General features: G+C 35.2%; 1 protein-coding gene across 16 annotated transcripts in view; it reads right to left on the reverse strand.

Moving 5' to 3' along the window:
- Positions 1–12,793, reverse strand: part of PICALM (phosphatidylinositol binding clathrin assembly protein) — a 111,125-nt gene that overhangs the window by 48,636 nt on the left and 49,696 nt on the right. For all 16 annotated transcript variants that reach the window (XM_008020430.3, XM_038005384.2, XM_073020114.1 and 13 more), the window contains exons 5-8: positions 7,716–7,809; positions 4,902–5,013; positions 3,665–3,771; positions 387–428 (exon numbers count right to left, since the gene is read on the reverse strand). In XM_008020430.3, the coding sequence (XP_008018621.1) occupies positions 387–428; positions 3,665–3,771; positions 4,902–5,013; positions 7,716–7,809 (355 nt within the window). The remainder of the gene's footprint in view (positions 1–386; positions 429–3,664; positions 3,772–4,901; positions 5,014–7,715; positions 7,810–12,793) is intronic.

Here is a 12,793-nt window from a genome sequence, read left to right on the forward strand (position 1 = left end):
AAGTTTAAAACAGGAAAAATAAATACTGTATAATTCTCTACCAGCAGTACAGTGAAAATTGTTTTTCTAAATATCATTTTCTAAATTCAGGTTCCAAAAAGTTTTTTTTTTTTTCCTTTTTTAAATGATGATGATGGGAAAGAAACAGTGATTGAAGAGACTGAATAAATGGTATGACAGTGGGTAGGCCACAAATGTAAGTGGCAAGCAGATCATTTGATGTGGCCATAATGTTAGAACAATCTTCAGGAATACATCAAAATGTTAAAATTGGTCAAAAACTGCACTGATCCCTTTGACAATGGGGGCTACATGTTACTTATCTTAATACTCTTCACAACTCGTACACAACAGATAGTGGACTGATATTTTAACAATATACTTACCTGTGAAAGGTCTGGTATATCACCTCTGTCAATTCCAACTTGCTGTAAGAAGAAGCATTGTATTTAATAAATTATAATAAAAATATTTTATAAATAAAATTTGGAAAAATGACATCACGGCTAGTACCAGTAATATTTTAAACAGACTTCTTAAGAATCAGGAAGATATTTAACCTCCAAAAATACTCAACATTTCCAATGGCTTAGATATTATTTGGTGGCCCTAGAAGTTGTTAACAGTAGGGAAACTAGAGTTGGAAATCTAGTTACCATCCCTATGTCTAGTTACCATCCCTATGTCAACAAATCTAAGTTACCATCCCTATGTCTTCTGAATACCTATATATAAGCTACCTTGTCACAATCTGAAAACTCCCGTCTTCTATGTGTAATATGATAAATATGTTAAGAATGAGAAAGCCTGACCATGAGCAAGCTCTTTGATGGAAAACAAAAAAAAAAATTTAAGAAACAAACCTGAAGACATCGACTTTGTCTTTCTCCATAAAACATGTTTTCCCTAGAATCACCATAGATAACATTTTTAAAAACTCATGTTCTGTCAGGTAGGCCAGGTTTACAAAAATGTCAAGTGATATCTAATCAGGATATAACTGTCTTCACAAAGCAATTCCAATACACTTTCATGATGCTCAGGCCCTAGGCAATTTCTAGCAAAAAAAGATAGAAATGGTTCCCGTGTATTCTAGCATCCAATTAGAAAACTATTTTCTGTCCCATGGCTGTGTTTCATTTTCTAATCAGTCTCCCTTCCTTTTGTGACCTCTCAGGGGTTGGTCTCAGAATGATGTCAGTAGAAAATCTGATAAAGGCCAGATACACGGTGGCTCACACCTGTAATCCCAGCATGTGGGGAGGCCGAGGTGGGCAGATCACGAGGACAGGAGATCGACACCATCCTGGCTAACACAGTGAAACCACATCTCTACTAAAAATACAAAAATTAGTTAGGTATGGTGGCAGGCACCTGTAATTCCAGCTACTCAGCGGGCTGAAGCAGGAGAATCGTTTGAACCCAGGAGGTAGGGTGCAGTGAGCAGCAGGGATCACGCCACTGCACTGTAGCCTGGGAAACAGAGCAAGACTCCATCTCAGCAAAAAGAAAAAAAAAAAAAACCTGATAAATTCATTATTACTCAGATGTTACTAATCACTGCCTGATATATATGTCCTCTTCAAACATGTTTCAAGATGTTACTCTTGCCTTCTTCCAGGAACTAAGGCATTCTAATTAAACTGCAAGCCCAGAGACAGTCTCGTAACAATATTTTAAGGCAAGGGACTCTTCATATTTTTCTTAAATCATATGGAGCAGGCTGGGTGTGGTGGCTTATGCCTATAATCCGAGCACTTTGGGAGGTCACAGTGGGTTGATCACTTGAGGTCAGGAGCTCGAGACTAGCCTGGCCAACATGGTGAAACCTCATCTCTAAAATCAGCTGGGTGTGGTGACGGGCACCTGTAATCCCAGCTATGTGGGAGGCTGAGGCAGGAGAATCTTGGGAGGCAGAGGTTGCAGTGAGACGAGATCATGCCATGGCACTCCAGCCTGGGTGACAGAGCAAGTCTCAGTCTCAAAAAAAAAAAAAATCATAGATAGCAGAGAGTCTATCCCACCTAAGAATAACTTAACAGCAGATCTGGAGTACAGAAGGGGGCTTACAACTTAATTTTGGGCCGGGTGCCGTGGCTGATGCCTGTAATCCCAGCACTTTGGAAGGCCGAGGCCGGCAGATCACCTGAGGTCAGGAGTTCAAGACCAGTCTGGCCAACATGGTGAAACCCCGTCTCTAGGAAAAATACAAAGATTAGCTGGGTGTGGTGGCAGGCACCTCTAATCCCAGCTACTCGGGAGGCTGAGACAGCAGACTCGCTCAAACCCAGGAGGCAGAGGTTGCAGTGAGACAAGATTGCGCCATTGCCCTCCAGCCTAGGGACAAGAGCAAGACTTTGTCTTTAAAAAAAAAACAAAAAAAACTTAACTTTTAACTACAACTACCAAATGCAAAGAACATAAAAGGCCAAGAGGGAATGTCAACAAATTAAAACTTATCTAAAGAATTTACTAGAATCACAGCATAACCACCACCTTCTTGTTTTAATATGTGACTGACCCTTAAAAAATAGAAAGGATCTTTCTCCTTGAAACGGCAGATTAATAACAAACCTATTGTCTGATCATCCTGTTCTGTCCGATTGCTTCTAATATAGAATCACATATCACCACAGTAATAAAGCCTAGAATCACTAACTTGCTAATTCCAAAGTAACTACTTTGACATAATTGAGCAAATTATCCTAGGAAGAAATCTCTGGTGGAGATGGGTAGAGGCTGGAGAATGGGAGAACAAACAAACAAAAAAACCCTTAAGAACGCCTCTGTAGTAGCAAGATAATGCCTGCAAGTATTACCACACTTGCCTTCTGTGACAATTTCAGAAAATTATTTTTAAGCAGAGCCGCAAAATTAGATTATCCTATTACCTACAATCATGGTTTTCACAATCAAGGATAATAAATACACAAAATTCATTTCTGTTGGTGAAAAAAAGCTTTTTTTTTTTTTTTGAGACAGAGTCTTGCTCTGTCGTCCAGCCTGGAGTGCAGTGGTGCAATCTCGGCTCACTGCAACCTCCGCCTCCCAGGCTCAAGTGATTCTCCTGCCTCAGCCTCCTGAGTAGCCAGGATTACAGGTGCCCGTCACCACGCTTGGCTAATATTTGTATCTTTAGTATAGACGGGGTTTTGCCATGTTGGCCAGTCTTGAACACCTGACCTCAGGTGATCCACCCACCTCAGTTTCCCTAAACACTGGGATTACAGGTCTGAACCACAGTGCCCTGCCAACGAAAACATTTTGAACTACGTGGCTCCAGCTGTCTCACTGAAAAGAAATCTGCACTGATACTGGATATTCTCTACCACATTTAACAATAAACATTCTCAAATATATGATTAATTCCAACCATAAAAATCTCTGGCACTACTGTATGTCACTTACTCAATTTTATAGACAAGTAAACAATTTAAAAACAGGTAACTTTTCAATACTCGCTACTGAATTAAATATACAGCATATATTTTATTCACTATTTTATCATATTCATATCTTGGTACAGAATTCAATACAGCATAATAGTATCACTGAATACTAAATTTAAGACATTTATTTTATCTGGATAGTAAGTGATGACTTCAAAATCCATACTTACAGAGAAAAAGGCAAGTTAGGAGACAGTCACTTAAAGACAGTTTACCTCTGCAACTTTGAGGAACTCTGAGATTCTTGTCATCCTAGTTAGGAACTTCTTATAGATGTCAAGACCTTCTTTGCATTGGTTCTTTTTCATATCAAAATATTTTTCTGACAAAATAAATGCAAAAATTCTTTTGTTCACATCAAAATATAACACCCAAAAAAGGAAAAAAGAGTAGGTAACAGCTCTAAATAGGTCTCTAAAGGAACATACACATCCTGCTAGAAAAATATCAGTGTTAAGCTAGCTTAGGTATTTAAAGCAAATTAGAATAGAGCTGCTATTATATTAAAAAATAGAAACATTACTTGACCCTACTCATATTCCCAGTCTGTCCCACAATACTTTTCCTCACAACTACCTAAGTATGTATTTGTGTGTAAACACGTATTACACTTGACCCCGTTTAAAACAGCACTAATATCTATTTCCAATCTTCTTACTAATAGTGTATTATCTAAGATAACAACTTAACCATGCCCAAATGTCACTCAGAAAGTTCATTTAAGTTTAATGTATACATAGGAGTAAAGAGGTTAACTTATACTAATTATAGTATGGAAGACTATGCCTTCCAAAGCTTTATTAAAAAACCTTTATTTTTCACTTGTGAAAAAATAAGCCAAATTTCCCTATCCTATAGATTAAAGCATCCCTGAGTAAGTCCATGTTACTTCAGACTATAAAAAACAGATTTAAATTTTTTAAAAAGTTCATTATAGAGTCGATTATGAGAAAATATTTTTCTGGGACAAAAAAATTTTTTTTCACATCATTTTTATTGTGGTAAAATACATATAACATAAAACTTACTTTTTTTTTTTTTTTTTTTTTTAAACAGAGTTTTGCTCTTGTTGCCTAGGCTGGAGTACACAGGGAAGATCTAGGCTCACTGCAAACTCCGCCTCCCGGGTTCAAGCAATTCTCCTGCCTCAGCCTAAAACTTACTACTATCTTAACCCAGCTAAATTTTAAAGGCACTTTTATATTTCTAAAAATTAACAAAATGGGTAGAAAAAACATAGATATATCTAAAAAATAAAGTTCAACTTGCTGAACATCCTGGGTATAAAAGTATGTAATCACTTGCAGAAATAATCAGGTATAAAACTCTTTTCTCCAAATTAATTGTTACAATGAATGAATATATTATAATAAATTTTTAGACAGCTTTAAGTAACAACTCAGTCAATATTATTTATCCATATGACACAAGATAAGAAATGTTACTATTTACCCAACAAATTAATAATTCCTTCATTGTATGCTGCAAACAGTCTAATGGCATCTTTGAACAGGAGCATGAAGGCAGCATTTATTACCCCATTTGTAAGTTCATTGCTATTAACCTGGGGAAAAATTGGAAAATAAAATTAGCTAATCTTAGGTTTTAAATGACACAAAAAGACTTCCTTCAAATTAAAATACAGTAAATTCCAGCATTAGGCATGTTAGTGAAAAAGACATTTATTTTCTCTAATACATACATAAAGATCCTAGTGCAGTAGCTACCATATAAATAAACATTATTTATTATTATTATTAAGTTTTGCTGTAACCAAATAATTGTACTCATTTGACTAACAAGAATATTGGAAATATTTTTAGTTTTATCTCAAGGAATAAATAAAAAAGATAAACCAAATTAATTCCAAGTTCTTTTTTAGCACATGAAAATTAACTCGTTGTTATATACAGAAAAACTAAGCACAAAATTGAATGGCAAACAAAAAACTGGTAAAAAAAAAAAAAAAAAAAAAAAAAAGTATCTGCAGACCATCAAGTAGAGTTGCTGTCCATTATATAGGGAGAATTCTAAAAATTCCAAGTTCTTTTTTAGCACATGAAAATTAACTCGTTGTTATATACAGAAAAACTAAGCACAAAATTGAATGGCAAACAAAAAACTGGTAAAAAAAAAAAAAAAAAAAAAAAAAGTATCTGCAGACCATCAAGTAGAGTTGCTGTCCATTATATAGGGAGAATTCTAAAAATAAATAAAGTAAATGAAAGCAATTTATAATATAAAAAATACATATGGACAATAACATATGAAAAGAAATACAACTTCACTTATCAGGTAAATTAAAATATAATAATCAAATCAAATTACTAAAATATCCTTTCCTGAACATCAGACTATATTACTCAGTGCCCATAAGAATGAAAAAAAAAGAACACAGTAGCTCATGCCTGTGGTTGCAGCACGTCGTAAGGCCGAGGCAGGAGGATTGCTTGAGCCTGGCAGTTTAAAATGAGACCAGCCTGGGCAACATAGCAAGACCTCCTCTCTACAAAAAACTAAAACCAAGAAAAAGTAGCTGAACATGGTGGTGTACCCCTGTAGTCCCAGCTACTCAGGAGGTTGAGGTGGCAGGATTGCTTCAGCCCAGGAGTTGGAGGCTGCAATGAGCTATGATCACGCCACTGCACTCCAGTCTGAGTGACAGAGAAAAATGCTGTCTCAAAAAAACAACAAAAAAAAGATGAAAAAGCAAAAACAGACACCTGCTGAGTAGTGGCTCACCCTTTTGCAATAGAAGCAATATTTATTAAAAATGTAAATGCTTATATTATTTGAACCACCAAATTCTTTTTCTGGGTGTTAACCCTATTGAAATAGGTTTACAAATGGAAACACACACACACACACACACACACACACACACACACAGAGACAAGAGACAGAGAGAGGAGAGAGAATTGAGTGCAGCACTGTTTAGGTTAAAAAAACAGAAAAACTAAACATCCATCAACAGGAGGATCAGATAAATTGTTATATATAACAAAGTACAATATAGACATTGAAAAGAATAAGAAATTTTATACAAATACAATACATTAAGAAAAAGACGCATGGTTGGACCCTGGGCTTCTATATAAACCAAAATAATGTTGAATAACTGCATCAATACCCCATGCCTTCTAGATCAGGGGTCAGCAAACTTTTTTTTGTAAAGGGTCAGATGGTATTTTAGACTTTGTGGGCCACACAGTCTGTCACAACTTTTCAACTCTGCTGTTGTGACATGAAACAGCCAGAGATAATATGTACCAGTGAGGCTAGCTGTGTTGCAATAATACTAATGAGGACACTGAAGCTGCAATTTCATATAATTTCCACCTGTTACAAAATATCATTTAATTATTTTCAACCACTTATAAAACATACAAAAATAGGCAGTGAGCTATAGTTGGATAATCTCTGTTGTAGTCTATGAAATACCTGTAAGATTTATTGAATCTTACAGTTTCAATAGTGTTGAAGTTTACTCAACACTTACTATGTGCCACGTTAATAGGCAATGGGGGTACAACGGAGAACAAAAGAGACCTAGTTCCTGTCCTGAAGAAGCTTAAAAACTAGCAATTAAACAATTTAAAGGAAAAATCTGTTTCAGCATGAAACTGTCACAGTTCCATTCACTAACTCGCACTCACAATCTCTAAAACAAAATGTCAAATAAATAATAAACAAAATATTGTAAGATAGATGCCAAAAAAAACCAGAACAGAGTTGAAAATGCTAACTTCTAACATATTATAAATAAATGACAAAGCTGGCAGCTTGGATGAAGTCATGGTCATTAAAATAAAAATTCCAGGGAACACAATGCCCTTAGGCAATAGCTACATAACAGGCTATTATAAGTGCTATTTAAATTTTTTCTGAATAACTGTCATGCTTTGAGTCCCATTAAATAGACAAAAACAAAATATTAAGTTGGCTATTCATTTAAAAAATACCCCTGTACATTTTTAAAATCTAAAAGTCATTATTAAAAGAAAATATATTTTCAGATCAATCCTTTCACCACTTTAGCTTGTAGACCTTAAAATTCTAGAGCCAGAGAAGCACTAAAGAAATCCAAAACAGTCATAAAAATCAAAAAGTAATTTGACTTGAGACTATTTTATAGAAAATCCTTAGCCATATAGGATATCAGTGAGAAAAACTAGAGTCTGTGAAAACTTGAAGTTAAAAATTCTCATTAATTATAATGACCTAATTTTTTAAAATCTTAAATTACAAAAGCATAAATCAACTTACATTAAAATCAAGAAGTGCATCCATTTGATTCTGAATAATTGGTACAGTTTTAAGGAGTTTTTCTGTGTTCATTGTTCTCATAACTCCATCAGCCCTGTTACGGAAAAAAAAAGAGAAATAAACAAATGAATCTGCAATTAAATCTATATTTCAAACTCCCCTGGTTCTCTACTAAAACAGAGAACCAAGTTGCTATTAAATGCCACATATTTTTAAGTCACTATGAAAACTAAAGCAGAGATCATACAGGAAAAACAAAAACAGGCAACATAATATGTTAAATGTCAAGGTACTCATTTAGAACTAAAAAAGAAAATAAAGCATGAACTATAAAAACAAAAGTTTACATTAAACAGCAAGGTCTACAGCACACTTTTCACATGAGGAAATGATCTGATCCTCACAAACATTGGTGTGTAAAGAGCAGTTTTACCATTTTTTAAAAAATTACACTAAACAGTTAAACACTCTGTAGGCCAGGAGCTGACAAAGTCTTAGAGCACTGCTTTATTTACAGTATTTTATTCATGACCCAACAGCAATGGCTTTTAATTCAGAAATGATAACTAAAACCACTTCACTACAAAATAAAGAACAATTTTACCAAGTCATTCTAATCTGGCTATTACACAAGAGATACTTTCAGTGGACAGTCCTTAATAAAATAGTCTGTTAAATATTTCCAAACAGGTATTTCTAAAGATAGAGAAATATTAGCGGCACCAAAACATTTAAAAACCACTACGTGAAAGGTACTAGGGCTAACGTACACAGCTAATATTAAGAGCTTATTGTGTATCACATTTAGTATTACTTAAGAGATTGCCCTATCATTTTCAAATCCTCATAAAAATTCTACTGATATTCTTATTCCATTTTACGGTTGATGAAATTTTAAGTTCAGGGAGGGTATATGACTTGCCTAAGATCACAGAACTAATCAGTGGTAGCGTCATTATGTAAACCCAGGTGTATTAGACTGTGAAATAATGGCATAACTGTTTGGCTGAGTAACAAGGCACTTCCAAAAAATATGTCAGGTTCCCCTAATTTACAAATGATCTATACTTATAAATGGCTTTTCTACCCTACGATAAACCATGAACTATGACCTCAGATGCCAAAAAACAATTAAGCTATAAAAAGCAATAATTGTGCTCTGCAGGACACAACAAAGTTTAATAAACAAATACTGGACTACCTTAAGTAGTCACCTACTGATCAGCTTCGGCCTAATTCTCCCCAATGTGTTAACTATGGATGCCTGTTTCTTCTCAAGTGCTAAACAGCATTGGCTGGAACCAGCTGCTGGAGCCTGGGATGAGGAAACCATCCCTTCTTTTGCAACTCTTCTTACTGAAGTCACTTTTTTACCTCCAGTTACTTCTTCATCACAGAAGATTTGAACATTGGCTCAGTCTTTCTTGTCTTCATTAGCTTCAACATCTATATGGACAACCAATCCAACATCTTGATGTCAAAATTCCTGATTCTAACCTTACTGCCCCCAGAAACCACGGCATCCTAGCCCCACCCCTGAACGGAAAAAAAAAAAAAAAAAAAAAAAGGTAAAATTCAGACACCTTATTCCGTGACAATTACCTGTTAACCTTTCAGCTGCTTTGGTCACATATCACTGTGGCAAAAACTATTTGACCTCATCAGAAACTTCAATGTTCCAACTCCACCACTACCCACACTGATCCTTTCTCATTTTTACTTTCTTCACCTAGCTTAGAATTCCACAGATCATTATTATAATCACTCCCTTACAAATACCTTTAACTTTCTTGCACCTCTTTTCTTCCCTGCATGTCAGTCACCTGGCAAATTAACAATACTGGCTGAGCAAACACCTAACTAATCCATGCCTGTACACATATAGCTGAGTGCTGGTAAAAAAAAAATGGCACAACTGGGCAAACTGGCAAAACTATAAACTCATGATCATCAACCTCAAATGAACACTCAACATTGCCAGCAATCCTCTTAGCCTTCTCTAATAAAATCCTCTCCTAAGCATCTTCAAGTTTTCTTCTTCTCTTTCCTTGTCTCCTTACATGAAACACATCAGCTCTCAGCTCTTAACTCCCAAAATATTTCATTCTAGAACAGAAAATAACAAAAAGCAATTGTCTGGTCTTCTTGCCACCCAAACTATGTTTCTATTTAAAAATAGTTGGCTAAGGCTGGGCGCATTGGCTCACGCTTGTAATCCCAGCACTTTGGGAGACCGAGGCGGATGGATCACGAGGTCAGGATTTTGAGACCAGCCCGGCCAATATGGTGAAACCCCATCTCTACTAAAAAATACAAAAAGTGGCCGGGCACGGTCGCGTGTGCCTGTAGTCCCAGATACTCGGGAGGCTGAGGTGGAGAACTGCTTGAATCCGGAAGGCGGAGGATGCAGTGAGCAGAGATCACGCCACTGCACTCCAGCCTGGGTGACAGAGCAAAACTGTCTCAAAAAAAAAAAAAAAAAAGTTGGCTTTTACCTCATGTTTTTCCTACCGTAGTAGACTCCAAATGAATCCAAGATTAAAATATAAAACACTGAATCCATAAATATGTCTGATGAAAACATAATAATTAATCATTTCAGCTCACTGAGCTTGCTTGAAAGATAAAAAACATAAAAATGAAGATAACGGTTTTGATCACCTAAGACTGTAAAGCTTTTAACAATGTTAAAAAAACAGGGAAAAATACTCATAACCTATAACATTTTCCTAATACACAAAAAGTTCATTTGTTGAGTGTTCGTTAAGTGTTAAGCATTAGATACAATATCCCATTTAATTCTCACAACAATCCTAACAGAAAAGTACTAATTAACATCCTAATTTTACAGATGAAATAACTCAGAGCTTAAGTAAGGCCTTCCCAGTTTTGCCACAGCATACTAGCACGGTAGAAAGGGTTATGAGTGTGCCAAGACGTTGACCCTTTTTAACCCTTTAGCCTCAAGGAGTCTCTTGTATAAATAGTTATCAGTTTGTGTGCCACCATGTGAAAGCAGTTTAGCAAGCTGACAGATATGTAACAAAATATCCTTGTTCTTAGAAAATATTCACCAAAGTATTAAAAGATGTAAACTATAAAAGGCATCAGGTATGTAACCCACTCTCAAATGGTTCAGAAAAAAAATGTGTGTGCGTGCCTGTGTGAATATACACAGAAATAGAACTGCAGATGTGGCAAAATGTTAAAAACTGGTGGTTCTGAGTAAAGTATACAGATGTTCTCTAATATTCTTGCTACATTTCTGGAAGTGAAATTATTTCAAAGTAACATTATTTTTTAAAAGTCAGTAAACCAGCTAAAGTATCTCATTGAAGTCTCTCATCTAATTGGTATGAAGCTAGAATTCAAACCTAGATTCATCTGACTAAAAAAGCTTGTGAGTTCTTACCACTATTCAACACAATGGAAAAGAATGAAAAACCCAATAGAGAAGCTATCAACGGACATTAAAAGACAATTAATAAAACAAATATGGCATTCAAAAGGAAGGGGGACTGTGCTCAATATCACCATTTACTATTCAACCAGCTAATACAAAATGAACACGAGATGCATTTTTCATGATGGAAGAATACAGAATAACTAAGCCAATAATTTGGTATAACTTTTATAAAGCATAATTTGGTGTTTTCTATTAAAATGTTAAATGTATATATATTTATCAATGACCCATCAATTTTAATAATTTATTCTATAGAAAAACTCTCTTAATGCAACCATAAATAAAAGGATGGTCAATCCATTGCTTTTATAAGATTAAAAAAAATGGGAATAAATCAGATGTACACCTGCAACATAATTCTACAGCCATTCATAATGAGATGGACTGAGGCCAGACGAGGTGGCTCATGCCTGTAATCTCAGCACTTTGGGAGGCCGAGACAGGTGGATCACTTGTGGTCAGGAGTTCAAGACCAGCCTGGCCAACATGTCAAAACCCCATCTCTACCAAAAATACAAAAATTAGCTGGGCATGGTGGCAGGCACCTGTAGTCCCAGCTACTTGGGAGGCTGACACAGGAGAATCGCTTGAACCCGGGAGGTGGAGGTTGCAGTGAGCCAAGAGCACACCACTGCATCCCAGCCTGGGTGACAGAGCCAGACTCCATCTTAAAAAAAAAGAATGAGATGGATCTATGTGTACAGACATTGAAAATGTCCAAAATACACAGGAGGAAAGAAAAGCAGCCTTCAAAGAATCTGATCCAATTTTTATGTAATTTCCTATGCGCCTTTATATACATATTTTAATTTACACCCACAGAAAAGATTAGACACACTAAAATGTTAACATTTTCTATGAATTAGGATGGTACTCTTAATTTTTTTTAAGTTTATTACTTTTGTAAATATAAAAAATTATCTTAATAAATCAAACTTCACTACTTATAATGAGAGTCCTCTCCAAAAGGTGTCGCCTACTGAGGTTTTTGCCATGATATAATACATTTCAACTGCTGTCATGTCCTCAATTTATACCTGATATTCTTGATATTTTTCTTTTGTATTTATACAGTCTGATATGTGTATGTGTGTGCGTATAATGCCACTTTTGCGCTTCTTCTTGGTCCCCACTCAATTATGGCTCCTCCTTGATTCAACTAAGTCAATACTAATTTTATTGTACTTGATCAAGGGCTATTTTCATCCAATTAAAAAAGACTGCTCTATTAAATAAAAAAAATTCATCAATTATTCTCAAGACTGGCCCTTCACATTAGAAAAAATGTTACCATTTTAAAAATCTATTATTCTGAAATTGGTAAATACACTGAAGATCAACTTTACTGAAGACACTTTACAGTGAAATATTGGACAGAATACAGAGGTTAAAAATCAGACTTCTAAAAAAGTTCTCCAACATAATCTTCTACAAAGTGCTTAAATATATGAAATAAAATCTGTAGAATTTACTCTAGACATATTCCAAAATAATTGCCTCCTGATGAATTTGGAATGGCAACATAGAACATTTAAATTCAGCTTTAAATTTTCTTGCATAACTAAGAGGTTAATTCTATATTTCAGCTAAATTTTTCACTTCAGTCCATTAA

Source organism: Chlorocebus sabaeus, chromosome 1 (assembly GCF_047675955.1).
Source record: "Chlorocebus sabaeus isolate Y175 chromosome 1, mChlSab1.0.hap1, whole genome shotgun sequence".
Lineage (NCBI taxonomy): Eukaryota > Metazoa > Chordata > Mammalia > Primates > Cercopithecidae > Chlorocebus > Chlorocebus sabaeus.